This window comes from Osmerus eperlanus, chromosome 14 (assembly GCF_963692335.1).
Source record: "Osmerus eperlanus chromosome 14, fOsmEpe2.1, whole genome shotgun sequence".
NCBI lineage: Eukaryota > Metazoa > Chordata > Actinopteri > Osmeriformes > Osmeridae > Osmerus > Osmerus eperlanus.
The window spans coordinates 9,026,544-9,039,722 of NC_085031.1; the positions used below are offsets into that span (position 1 = coordinate 9,026,544).

Here is a 13,179-nt window from a genome sequence, read left to right on the forward strand (position 1 = left end):
GGAAATTGTACGCTGTCATCTTTCTTACACTGTATTTTATGTAGATGATGCACATACAGTATAAGCTCTACTCCATGGGCCCTGTCTATTCTGTTGATTCAACTTTGACTAGATGAGGTTGACTGGCAATCATTCCTCTAAAATGAGAGGTTTGCAGATATGAATTGCTGTAGGATACCCCTCATCCAATAACATAAAAGTTAATTGGGCTATGTAATGATTAGTTACACTGAACCATCAAATGAGATTGGCATGCAAACTTGGTCATTGAATCAAGCTCTCTCCAAACAGGTGTTTCCAGGCAGATTCCCTGGATCTACAGGTGGACAAATGAATGGACAGGTGTGTAGCTGTTAACTGTTGGTTCTATTTTTTATTTTATTAAAGATTTTAATCTTCTGTATTTCTCTGTCTGCCATCCTTTCCTTCTCAGGCTTTTCTCAAGTACTCAGTACCTAAGGCACCGGGTCGAAAAAGTGTGGAAATTGTAAGTGTTTCTTGTTCTCAACGCAGAATTATATGGTGTAAGATGGAGTGAACCTCTTCAATTACAGGGGAAGTTAAAACCACAGGCACCGATGAAGATGTGTTCAGTCACAGCGGACAGCTACAGTTGTGTGATGTTAAGTGGGTTGCAGCTCGGCTGGGTGTGTGTGTGAAAATTAAACAACCACTGTGATGTCTTACTGCGGTACTGATCATGATGTGGTGCATGATGTGGAACGAGGTTTAACATTATAATTATTATTTTTTCTCTTAATTTTTCAGTACTACCCCTTTGACTTCACACAACAGCAAGTGAGTGTTTGAATTCAAGACATATTTATAACCTAATTTCAATATCTTCAAATTTTAATATCTAAATATGAGCTCCTTATCTTCTTCAGATGCCTAACATCCCACAGCTGTTCCCTTATGATAACTCTCCCCAAACCGTGCCCCAGCAAGATCCCATAGTAAGTCTTACCCGTTTTTGCAATAATCTTATTTGTAAATGACAATACAACTTACAGTACTCCCACCCAGTCTTGTCACAAATGAAACAAAACATTTGACATACATAACTAAACTGGGGAGTTTTATCAGATCAGAAATTTCCAAGGAACAGAGAAAGGAAGATAGCGTTTTTAGGGGATTCAAAGTGTCCTCAGACCCATGTGTACTCTGCTGTTTGCAGGTGCCGCCCTATGAGGCCAGACTTCCTCATGCCCAAGATCCTTTGCAGCCAGCCCAGCAGGAACAGCCACAACGGAGAGGCCAGGTAGGATCAAATGTACTTGCAGTACCTGTGGTCAATGTTATGTCCATATGTCCTGTATATGTCAATCTACAAAGGAAAAATACTTGACATTTATGCATGCTGTACAGATGTTACAGAACTCACTCAGCAAAAATGAACACATTCTTCAACACGGTCAAATGAATAGCTGTAGAACATCTCTCATCAAAGGTCACATGACAAATGTTGCTCAATTTAACAATAACATTTTCGACACTATACAGGTGCCTATGCATCCGTAGGGAATGAATTGTAAGTCAAATCGAATTACACTTCACATACAAATTGAAGTAACATGACAGTAACATCCCAAAAGCCCCTGGGAACTAACAACCACATTCTTTCATTTGTTCTTGTAGTGACTCGCAGGATCCAGAGTGCAGCGCTAGAAAGAGACGAGTCATCTAGATATGTGTTTGTTTCTCATGCATCTGTTTGCAAAATGTCTATGGATGGAGTAATAATGTAGAGTCAGCTGCATTGATAGGCTGTATAATTTATTCTGTGTAGGAGTAATCTGATTTCATACAAGGATAGAGAACTGATATACTGCACAGTAGAACACAGTGTGTCTTATGTATTGTATTGTAAGTAGTGGTTTCTGCTGTGTGCTGCATTTAAATGTTCCCCTATTAGTAATGAAGGCAATTAAAATGTTTACAAGCAACCATTCCAGCTGTCTTTTTCATTTGTTTTAATATCATTGACACGGACCGTCTTGTAGATGATGTAAACGTTTATTTCATGCAGTAGCGTTATGGTTGATGAAGTGTGGTAAAACCGACTGTAACAGTAACATTGCTTGAGTGGAAATATCAAATCTCTTACTCATATCTCGTACATGATTTGTATAGCAGGGGGTTGTTACAGTACAGTACTTAAAGAACTAGCTAACTAAAAGCAAAAGCAAGCAAAAAAACAGATTTAATATAATGGCTTTTTGGCTCTTGGAAGCCGTATTCCATGGATTTTCCTGCAACAGAAACCAAATGTTAACATGTTTTTCATCAAAATGAAACTAGCCTTAAGGTTCCCTTGAATGCTGATAGAAACAGTAAACATTAATGGGGAGGTTCCAATCCGGTCTTTAAGTAGGTATCACATAGATACATCCAGTGTCATACCTTTGCAGACAGAATACTGTTGTGATCTAGTCATCCTGGTCCTCGTCTTCTCCTGCAGGGGCCGGGGCCTGTAACAACACGTCCTTAGTGACAACAAGCTCTCTCACTTGGTCTCTCTTCAAAGAGAGACAGATAGACAGCAGGCGCCATCTTTCTACCCCATTTATGTGTGTGTGTGTGTGTGTACCAGCCCTAGTCAAAGTCCTCCCTTCAGTCAAAATTCAAAGCCAACCAATCCATCCGTTTGGTCCAAAACTCCCATTCCATATTAGCCAAAACAATACTATCAAACATTCATAGATTTTCTAATTTACACAATGGGTCTTTCATCTTTCCTAGAGGAAAGGTTCAGCACACGAGACTCAGTTATCCTTATCCACATGCAGAGTCTGTAATTGTCAGTTAACTTACATGAGCTTCTGGAGCCACAGGGGCCATTGGAACTATAGCCTGTCTGCCACCAAATGGAAAGATCTGTGGGAGGGAATGGAGAAAAGATTTGTCGAGTAAAACCCACATCACCAACAATAACAACTCTCCCCATAGTGGATTACAAATTACTCTGTATATTTTATTGGTTCTCTACCAGGTCAGGGGCCTATCTTACCAGCTCATAGCTAGCTCTTCCAGGTAGATGAGGCACTTCCTGTCTGATGAAGCCTTGGGATGGGAAGCCCTGTCAAACAAGAGGAGAAACATAAAAAAACTAATACAATCACTTACTCTTCAAATTTTAACTGTAACTCTTTTCATCAACAACACACTTACGATGTTAGGCTGCTGCTGGCCTCCGAAAGGAAGGAGCTGAAATGGAGGATGAAAGAAAGATAGATGTAAGGTTCTGTAGAATGTCATCTGATTTATAATAATGTCATGTGATACTCACAAATTCCAACTCGTACTGTGCTAGATTCCCAGGTACTGCTTGCTAAATGTGAAATGAAGGTCAACATGACTGTGTTAATGTGATGAAGAAGTGCAGGCTTGAATATTACCTTTGTTTTTGTTTTGTTTTTCTCTTTTGCAGTTTCAACTGTAAGGTCTAAATCCTAGCATTAGATGAAGTAACTTAATTTTACATAAATATTGTGTGTAGCTTAGTTCCAGTGTGACTTACTTGAGTCTGTGGTACCACGTAGCGCTCAAATCCTCTGTAATGCCTGGCCTAGGAAAAGAAGTAGGCACACCAAATGTGATTATCCATACACTCCATTAGACTTTACAAACGTTCTACTGTAGAATAATCTACTTGTACTTACAGGGACACTGAGTGCTATGCCAGCAATGCATGCCAGAAGAACTGCGATGAAAGACTTCATGGTGACTTGATGATTGATTCTACAAATGGGAAGGACATCTGATTAATGTCAAGAGAACAACTTGTTGTATACTGTTGCAAAACAAAATGCCATGTAAAATATGTGGCAAAAATGTAATTTCTGAACAAAAGAACCTTACTATAATCAGACTTCCAAACACTCCTAAAATCCAGATTAGTAGTTACAGAACATACAGTACCTGTGAGATGTTCACTGAAAAGATTCTGTTGATGAAGTCTGTGGAACACACTCCTATTTATCTAAATGATTGGGTTTCAATTTCATCCAGTAACGATGAGACAGCAAACAAAATCTGCATTATATTGTATCATGTCAGCAAGTTCATATAGTCATCAACGAGAATCACATATCCCACAATAGTTTTGAATGAATTAAGAAAATGATAGGTTCAAATCCTGTGTTATGGATTCCTTGCTGACATTGCAAGACTTGAAGTTTAAACCAAAACCTCTGTGTTGATAAGACATGTATTGTGCATATCCTATTTTTATTTCACTACAGTGTTTACTGTTATCTTACAGTAAGGGTTTGTACACGATGACAGCCATGTAGGTATATATGCAATGAAAAGCTACAGTGAATGTTCTTAATTTGGCTAGTAACCTAAGGAGCCCCTATAAATGTGAACCTTGCCATTTCTTTAAATCCTGTTGGAGAACACAGCCATACTGTTGCTAAGCCACCTGACACTTAAATGCAAAAGATTAAGCCCCATTTGTTAATTTGAATTTACTCTCCTTAAGCTTGGAGTACAAAGTACAGATATACAAAGGGAGCACCATTTAAGGCTGAGCTGTCATGACCAACTAACCTTAAGACAATGAGACAACATCTGCTTGTCAGACGAAAAGCAGAAAACTGAGAGATGCCAATATGATGATCATAATTACTGATAATAAAGTCTCATGAGGTTTCAGAATATCTGATAAGATGCTAATCTATCCTCCACCGAAAACACTGAGCACAGCATTTTCTGAAGTGGCAGAGGAACAATTAAGAATATTGTTCCTGGTTTGAAATTATGGAACTCATTCTTTCATTGTTTATCTGATCTGGAACCTCAGAACCACCCAACCTGCTTCCAACATTCCATATCACCTGGGGCAGTAGCGATACCCATCGAACAAGCCCAAACGAACCAGCGGGCTAGAAAACCCAAACCTAGACGCCAGTATGGGGGGGTGGGGTTAAGCTGTTAGTCTGTGTTGAGAACTTTGAGACATTCTTGCCCTAAATTGTCTGGCTGCTTCCAATTCCAACAACACACATCAGTCACATAGCCATCAGGCAATAAGTCAATGCAACAGCTCAGGCTTTTTTTGGGAGGGGTTGACTTTTGGGGAGGGGAGGGGGGGCGTGAGGTAGAGAGGACCTCAGGTGTGAGTGGCCGGGGGAGGCAGGGGGGGGGGGGCAGGTGGGGGCAGGGGGGGGCGGGCGGGAGGGTATGTGCTACAGTAAGCATTCTTGTGTGTAATTAAACATAATGGGGGGCATTAAGGCTTCACATCTTGCCTTACTTTTGAAGACTAAGGACATTTCATCAAACAACAGAGGCTTGCACATGTCACTGGAACACAATGATGTGATTGGCTGTCTCACGATGGTAGAGCAGTATAAAATGGCAACTATACAGAGACAAGAAATAGTTCACTTCTTCTCTACAGCCAGAGACCTCTGCAGCTGCTCTTACTACCAAGAAAAAGGTGAGAATTGTCATCCCATATTCTTTTGACTGATGCTTAAACTTGTGTTCAGTACTTTGAACCTATTATTAACCCAATTGAGTCGACTGGGGTTCAATGATATTTCATACTGTACTGTACTGTACATTGGGGTGGAATAAATCTGTTTAAATGTGCAAATATAATTATTAGTCTTTTTTTTTAAGATCATCATGATGAAACCAGTGGTGTTCCTGATGTGCTTGTTGGGCTCAACCTTTGCTGCACCTGTAAGTATTGTGGCAACCCTTTTAGAAGTTTAACTGTATACATTGTATATATTGTATATATATTCAGCTCAAAGTAAGACCACCTCTTTCCAATTCCACACAATGTCCTATATGTTACTCAGCTGTTACATCTGCTGAATCAAACCAATTCCCTGTTTTACTAGGCTCCTGAAAGCGGAAGCAATGAGGTAAAAAATAAAGCTTTCCTGTGCAGAAATCCCTCCCGCTCACCTCCCAGCACTATATGCCAAACTGTCTCAGTTATGATATTCTTATGTCAAAAATGACTCAATAGCCTTAATTACATGTCTGCTGTCATGCCTTCTGGGTTTTTCCAGCAGGTTGCAGCACATGCCAACATGGCTCTGAGGATGATGGAGTTCTACAGAATGTACGGTTCCCTTCAGCAACAGGTTAGACGTCCTCCACGTTTTTTTTTCTTCCGTTTAAGAACTTGAACAGTTAAGACACTTGACTTGTGTGGAACGTGTGAGTGTCCAGGGGGTTCATTAAATGGACAGAGATAACACAACATGTATCTTGTTGAAAGACGCAACACAGATGAAGTGTTCATAATATGTATTGTTGTTTCCTGTAGGGTGTTGGAGCTGCAGGAAACCCTGCCTTCCCTGCTGTTCCCGTGAGAAACCTCTTACTTCCTTTCACAAAAGAAGCATAGAACAAAAGACCACATTACACACTTTTGCCACAGAACTTTATAAAACCTACCCCTTTTAGTTTTGTATTTTCTTGGTAAGATTACCATTATATTTCTTGGAAGATTTCCATTACTCAAAGGTACTGTTAAAGCAATTCCATAATCTAAAGCAAACTCAGTACAATGTGTCCATGAATCCAAAAGCTTTTTCTTCATTCATGAAAGTATAGGAGCGTTGGCAGGGGCCGACCTTCTAGAGCACATGCAGCACGATGTGTCCTTACAGTGTGAACAGTGTTGGAGGTTGAAAAGGGGGGCTTGATCACGGTGTCTCTCCTGCAGGGGAACGCAGCAGCAGCTCCGCCGCCCAGCTTCTTCATGCCGCCTCCCATGCCAGCCGGGTCCGACGAGGAGGGAGCGGTGAGTGCGCTCTTCTCACAGGGTTACATTCCACTTGATGAGATGAATTAGGCCCGTTGACGACATTTCTAAAGCGGTACATCAGGATGGTCCTCATCCTGCTTTAAGGGAGGAAGGAGCGTGTGTCCGTATGAATGTGTGCACCTGTGTGCTGAATGTGGACGTGTGTGTGCGCGGGGGCGCTCACGCATCTCTTCTCATGCCTTCCGTATCTGTTCTCCAGCCCCAGTATGCCTATGGGTATGGCTTACCAGCGGGCGCAGCCCCAGCTGCCCCCCTGAACTCTGACGAGGTGGGAGAGGATGCCGCTGGCGCAGAGGCAGAGGCTGCCGAAGCCGAGGCAGAGCCCGCTGCGGCGGAGGCCGAGCCCGCCGCAGAAGCCGCCGTCCCGGAGGCCGCAGCTCCCGTGGATGTGGTGCCCGCTCTCCCTGAGGTCTCCATGGACATTGCCGTTGCCGTCCCCGCCGGCGCTGACATCGGCGCCGCCGTGGATGCCGCCACCGCTGATGCTGTCGACTTCGCCGCCGCGGCCGCCGCCTCCTTCGATCCAGCCCTCGTCCCACAGGGGTCACCAATTGCCGTGGATATCGACACCACCGTGCTGGCGGTGGACACCCCTGCATTGGTGTAATTGCCACAGTTTCCAACCTGGGTGTGCTTCCCTGATGAAGTCATGACGACAATCAAAATCATCAGTGAAAAAAAGGGTTTGGAGGAAGGAGATGTTTGTGTGTCCCGGCTACTTCTGCTGGGGAGGAAAATATATTTGTTTTGAAATTGGTCTGTGTGGAAAGAATGAGCCTGGACTGTCTTTGTCAAACACCACTGATTCAGTCTTTATCTTGTGTTCTTTTTTCATTCTTAATAAAATAAATCTTGCTGAGATACTGCATCTGATCTTGGTTTTTATTAACTCTCATCTGACACCTCCTAAACATCAAATCTGGTTCTCAGGTTTGAAACCTGTGGCTTTACAACTCCTCCATGTCGTTCAACAAGGAAGCCATAGAGTGCACTGTCTATGCATTCATAGTTGCCTCTAACCACAGATTTAGGTTCAGATCTTATTTAATCCCATTACTGATGGTAGTACACATTATGGTGGTGTAATCTGATCTCCAACAAGTGGGTAAAGGCTGAACAACTTGTCTGGCTTGTTTTAATAGGATCAGAGGGATATGAGAGGTTGCTGACAAGGCAGAGGGGGTGGCAGTGGAGCAAAGCCGGCCCTCACAGGGGATTAATCTTCATCTGTTCTACTCCTGGTAAAGAACTCTAGGTGAGCTAGCACACAGATGAGGTGATGCTGCAGACACACCTGGCTCAGAGAGCATTTTCTATACTCTTCTCTCATAATTTTGGAGGTCTTGATAATGACTCGAATACACACTTCCTAGAGCATACTCTCATTTTATAGCTTTAGATGTTGGATAAGAGGGTGAATTCAATTCAAGAGGTTGAGTAAGATGTTGATGTTGAACAAAAGTACCCCTTTGACCAAGATATGACAGAAACACTGGAATAACATAATAAGCATGGGAACAGGGTTCAATAGGTCTTCAAGAAAGTAATAAGTCATATTTTCTACTTTATTAATTCCCAGGAAATATACATATAAATATTACTTTTAAAGTGAAACTATCACTTTGACCAAATTGTGACAACACAATACTGGAATAAAATAATAATGAGCATGGGAACAGGTTTTAATATGTCTGCAATAGGATTTGCTCTGAAATGTAATTCATTCCCAGGAAAGATAAATTATATATTTTGGATGAATGACCTGTTCAGTGTATCCACAGTCACATTTAAAATGAGTCAAATGATTTGCTCCCACTAGCAGTGTGTAATGGCTCTCTCTAGTACCAGAGGAGGGTGTAGGAGGATATGAGCACTCTCTAATCTACTTATGTTGGTCAGGGTCAGATGTGTCTCTACGACACTATATTACACAATGCTTGGAAGAAAGGACGTATTTTTATTATGATATGATCATCTAATTGGGGCTGTGAATGTTTTTTTGGATTGTGTTTAGAGTTGGTACACAAAGGTCATTTTCTAAGATTGCCTAGCTGAAGGACTATGGACCGTACAATACGTTAAATAAAGGTGAGTATTCTACATCATTGGTTAGAGTTAAGAAAAAGTTGTTTCTGTGCAATTATGTGATGTGCATCAACAATGACTTCTGTATTTGTTCATTTTCATGTGGGAAGCTTGGTGAGTGGTTATTCCTTGATAGTAATTGGCTTGATTATCCTGTAGAGTACATTATCATACTATTGCAGTGTTTGGAAGTGGTTTCAAAATGTCTGAGATACTGCTGGGTTTGATTGAACAGAACTTGTTACGTTTATATTTGGAAGGCTGGATCGTAAATCTGCAGTCATGGCAACCACATCGAGCACCAGGCGCTACCTGTCTGTGTCGTCTCGTGTCACCTCAGAGATGAACACTGACACAGAGGGGGACAGCACGGAGGATGATGTGTAAACAACAACACACCAGGACACACACTCTCATTCTACATGGTCAAGACCATAGGTGGAGGTTTAGTGGTCACACACGTCCCTACCAATGTCAAGTGACCATTTCAATGTCCCCTCCCCAAAATTTGCCGCAGGGCAGGGTTTCTGTTCACATATAGGATGATTGCAATTTTTGAACCAACCAATCAGGGGTGTTTTTGGACCACTTGGTGTCCTAGGCGAAAACTCTAAAGGAATCTACTGTATTTAGATATTTTTAGTCCAGGTGGGGGTGGGGTGGGGGTGGGGTGGGGGTGGGGTGGGGGTGGGGTGGGGTGCCCCCAATTGGTGCTGGCCCCCTTGCAGGTGGTGCCGGAGGCATCCTAGAAATACCACTCCCTCCAATTTTTCAAACCAATCCTTCACCCTTGGTCTGATTACGAATGTTACAGAATGTTCTTTTATTGTTACATTTCAGTTATATGTTTCAGGATTCAGTTAGAAATTGTTGTTTTTCAGAGATCCGCAGCCTCCTGGCCCAGGTCGTCTGTTCAATGTCAACAACAGCAATAACAATGAGGGGTATGTACAGTATGTTATAATATAATGATGATACATTTAAACATTTCATGAGTAAGCTTCATTTAAACCGATTTCAATGTACTTTCCCCAGAGAAGAGAAAACAAAGAAGAAAAAAGAGAAGAAAGAAAAAAAGGAGAAAAAAGAGTAACAGGCTATTTCTGATTACTTTATCAACAACTTAGTTTAACATTTAAATACATGTGATGCTGTGACCCATTCACATGTGTCTCAATGGTTTTCTCAGGAAGAAGGAGAAGAAAGAGAAGAAAAAGGAGAAAAAGGAAAAAGAGGAAAAGGAAAGAGAAAAGGAGCAAGAGAAGGAAAAGGAGAAGGAAAGAGAGAAGGAAAAGGAGAAGGAAAGAGAGAAGGAAAAGGCGAAGTATGTGTAGCATATGAACACATCAGTGTTATATTGACACCATATATAAATCGTTTTCCATAATTCAGTGCTCTTTTCTGGCAGGCCCAAGGAGGTGTTTGTCATTAACCCTGCAGGCAGTTTGTACTACAACTGGCTATTTGTCATCGCAATGCCAGTCATGTACAACTGGACAATGATTATTGCAAGGTAGCCTCTTAAATTATTGAAAGCACGCATATCTAACATGACTGGTAAAGGTGTAAGCATGTGCTTGTCTACACCACTCCAATCATACTAGTGTTTCTCTCTTCAAGGGCCTGTTTTGAGGAACTCCAGCATGACTACCTTCTCACCTGGATGATTCTGGACTACTGCTCTGATGTCCTGTACCTGGCTGACATGGCCTTCAGGGCCAGGACAGGTGAGGGGGAAAAGCACTGTCCCATCGCAGATTTTAAAACCAGTCTGGATTCTGTTTCAATATAAAATGTCCAAACATCACGGTGCCTGTATTGAACTTATTCTAAAAAGCTGTGCAGTGATCAGTACCTTAGAATCACAGAGTTTATTGATTCCTTCAACCTCATGTGCGTTGAAGCTGTCGATTTTGTGTGTGACCCTGACTTTTGTGTTCTCAGGTTACCTGGAACAAGGCCTTCTGGTGAAGGATAAGAAGCTGCTGCGTCAGCGCTACTTCAGCAGCCTACAGTTCCGTGTGGATGTTGTGTCCATGCTCCCCACAGATGTCTTCTACTTGTACCTGGGGCTGGACTACCCGGAGATCCGCATCAACAAGTTGCTGCGCATCAACCGCATGATGGAATTCTTTACCCGTACCGAGACCAAGACCAACTACCCCAACATCTTCCGTATCTCCAACCTGGTCATGTACATCATCATCATCATCCACTGGAACGCCTGCCTCTATTATTCCTTCTCCAAGTCCATCGGCTTCGGATCGGACGCCTGGGTCTACCCTGCCCTGGATGACCCAGACGAGCCGGAGTTCGGGGAGCCCATGAGGAAATATGCCTTCAGCCTCTACTGGTCCACCCTGACGCTGACCACCATCGGGGAGACGCCGTCCCCGGCCCTGGACTCCGAGTTCCTGTTCCACGTGGTGGACTTCTTGGTTGGGGTCCTGATCTTCGCCACCATCGTGGGCAACATCGGCTCCATGATCACCAACATGAACGCTGCCCAGACCCAGTTCCAGTCCCGCATCGACAACATCAAGCAATACATGCAGGTGGGATGAGACAGGGCTACCTCCGTTGTCACCATGGATACGATTTCAACTCGACGCCTAATATTAATGGCACATGTGCATTCCATGTTGGTATGTCAGTATTGTATGAATACGATGTATGAAACCTGAAGCAACCTGAATACTATCTGTTTCCTGACAGGTGCGTAAGGTCAGTAAGGAACTGGAGGACCGTGTCATTAAGTGGTTTGACTACCTGTGGAACAATGGGAAGGCTCAGAACGAGAGGGAGGTGTTGAGGTACCTGCCAGACAAGCTGAGGGCAGAAATCGCCATCAACGTCCACCTGGATACGCTGAAGAAGGTGCGCATCTTTGCCGACTGCGAAGCGGGCCTGCTGATTGAGCTGGTGTTGAAACTGCGACCCCAGGTGTTCAGCCCGGGGGACTTCATCTGTAAGAAGGGTGACATCGGACGCGAGATGTACATCATCAAGGAGGGCAAGCTGGCGGTCGTGGCCGACGACGGCGTCACACAGTTCGTCGTCCTGGGCGACGGAAGTGTCTTTGGCGAGATCAGCATCCTCAACATCAAGGGCAGCAAGGCAGGGAACCGGAGGACTGCCAACATCCGGAGCATTGGCTACTCTGACCTCTTCATCCTGTCCAAAGATGACCTGATGGAGGCCATGACGGAGTACCCGGAGGCAAAGGTCATTCTGGAGGACAAGGGCAGACAGATCCTGCTAAAGGACGGCCTCCTGGATCTGGACCCATCCAACATCATGCCCGACACTAAGGACCTGGAGGAGAAGGTCGACCGCATGTACAGCACCATGGAGCTGATGCAGATGAAGCTGAAAAAGCTGCTGGGAGACTACACCATCACAGACCAGGCCCTCGTGGATCGCATCGCCATGATGGAGCGACTGACCGGAGAGGAGGCGGAGGAGGAGGACGAGCAAGGGGAAGGGGAGGAGACAAAAGCAGAGGCGGAGGAAGAGAAAAAAGAGGAAGGAGTTGTGGAGGAGAAAAAGGAAGGAGAGGCAGAAGAGGAGAAAAAAGAAGAGGAGATGGATGAGAAGGAAGAGGCAAAAAAAGATTAAGAGGAGAAAAAAACAGAGGAGAAGTAGAAGAAAGGAAGAATTTTTGGGGGAAGGAAGTATCAATCTTCTTTCTATCCTGAATAGAACTTTGTAAGACAAAAATAAATCTATGTCAACAGGGAATATAGCTGACTTTCTTTGTAAGAGTGTCTTCCATCGGACAATGGAGTAAGACAGAGACTGAAAAACACCAGAAAGTCAGATGAGAGTCAGAAAGAATCCTTCCAGTAGATAGATAAATGTAAACCAATACAACAGTGGTGGGGAATATTGTTCATTTATGTAAAATGATTTTCTGTATTGTAGAAGATGTGGAGTACAACTTGGGAAATGCCATCATTCGATTAAAAACTGAAACATTTTTGTTTTTTGTTCTCTGTTTTTGTTCAAATTAATCATGCTTGATCTGTGTGTGAATCTGTGTAAATCCCAGCTCAGTAATCACTGTGCCATGCAAACAGTGACAGACCCACTCTTCTGATGATGCAACTCTATCATGCAGTACATGTGTTCTTCCACAGGGTTGTGGTAGAGGGCAGCTTTATTTTCATCCTCTCGGTTTTATTGATAAGTGTTGCATGCTGGAAATGTTATCAAGTAGTACAATGAAGCACAACTAGAGTATTGATCAAACTAAACACATTGTCATATGTTCTATTTTGTGCTCATAGCAGCCTGTA

General features: G+C 43.2%; 3 protein-coding genes across 3 annotated transcripts; all 3 read left to right on the forward strand.

The window, feature by feature from the left end:
* Nucleotides 1-295: 295 nt before the first annotated feature.
* On the forward strand, nucleotides 296-1,949 carry scpp5 (secretory calcium-binding phosphoprotein 5). Its single transcript, XM_062477401.1, has 7 exons — nucleotides 296-342; nucleotides 434-487; nucleotides 769-798; nucleotides 888-956; nucleotides 1,178-1,261; nucleotides 1,504-1,535; nucleotides 1,639-1,949. Exons 1-6 carry the CDS (start codon nucleotides 331-333, stop codon nucleotides 1,519-1,521), a joined length of 267 nt encoding a protein of 88 aa, XP_062333385.1. The 5' UTR covers nucleotides 296-330; the 3' UTR covers nucleotides 1,522-1,535; nucleotides 1,639-1,949.
* Nucleotides 1,950-5,384: 3,435 nt separating this feature from the next.
* On the forward strand, nucleotides 5,385-7,657 carry enam (enamelin). The gene is made up of 7 exons (XM_062477384.1): nucleotides 5,385-5,446; nucleotides 5,632-5,694; nucleotides 5,859-5,882; nucleotides 6,033-6,107; nucleotides 6,293-6,334; nucleotides 6,695-6,772; nucleotides 6,996-7,657. The coding sequence occupies exons 2-7, from the start codon at nucleotides 5,638-5,640 to the stop codon at nucleotides 7,401-7,403; spliced, it is 684 nt and encodes a 227-aa protein (XP_062333368.1). The 5' UTR covers nucleotides 5,385-5,446; nucleotides 5,632-5,637; the 3' UTR covers nucleotides 7,404-7,657.
* Nucleotides 7,658-8,646: 989 nt separating this feature from the next.
* On the forward strand, nucleotides 8,647-12,859 carry cnga1a (cyclic nucleotide gated channel subunit alpha 1a). The gene is given in 9 exon segments (XM_062477405.1): nucleotides 8,647-8,884; nucleotides 9,142-9,264; nucleotides 9,763-9,825; nucleotides 9,917-9,970; nucleotides 10,071-10,232; nucleotides 10,290-10,394; nucleotides 10,502-10,608; nucleotides 10,826-11,436; nucleotides 11,597-12,859. Coding segments are annotated over 8 exon segments (2,133 nt in total). The 5' UTR covers nucleotides 8,647-8,884; nucleotides 9,142-9,163; the 3' UTR covers nucleotides 12,527-12,859.
* Nucleotides 12,860-13,179: the final 320 nt, after the last annotated feature.

What these genes read in the sequence shown, in the direction of transcription:
- scpp5 (XM_062477401.1), top strand. An exon ending in TTGACTTCACACAACAGCAA is followed by an intron (nt 799 to 887) that starts GTGAGTGTTTGA and finishes TATCTTCTTCAG; the next exon opens with ATGCCTAACATCCCACAGCT. An exon ending in TGCCCCAGCAAGATCCCATA is followed by an intron (nt 957 to 1,177) that starts GTAAGTCTTACC and finishes TGCTGTTTGCAG; the next exon opens with GTGCCGCCCTATGAGGCCAG.
- enam (XM_062477384.1), top strand. Translation starts at nt 5,638, where the DNA reads ATGATGAAACCAGTGGTGTTCCTGATGTGCTTGTTGGGCTCAACCTTT. An exon ending in GCTCAACCTTTGCTGCACCT is followed by an intron (nt 5,695 to 5,858) that starts GTAAGTATTGTG and finishes CTGTTTTACTAG; the next exon opens with GCTCCTGAAAGCGGAAGCAA. An exon ending in GGTCCGACGAGGAGGGAGCG is followed by an intron (nt 6,773 to 6,995) that starts GTGAGTGCGCTC and finishes TCTGTTCTCCAG; the next exon opens with CCCCAGTATGCCTATGGGTA.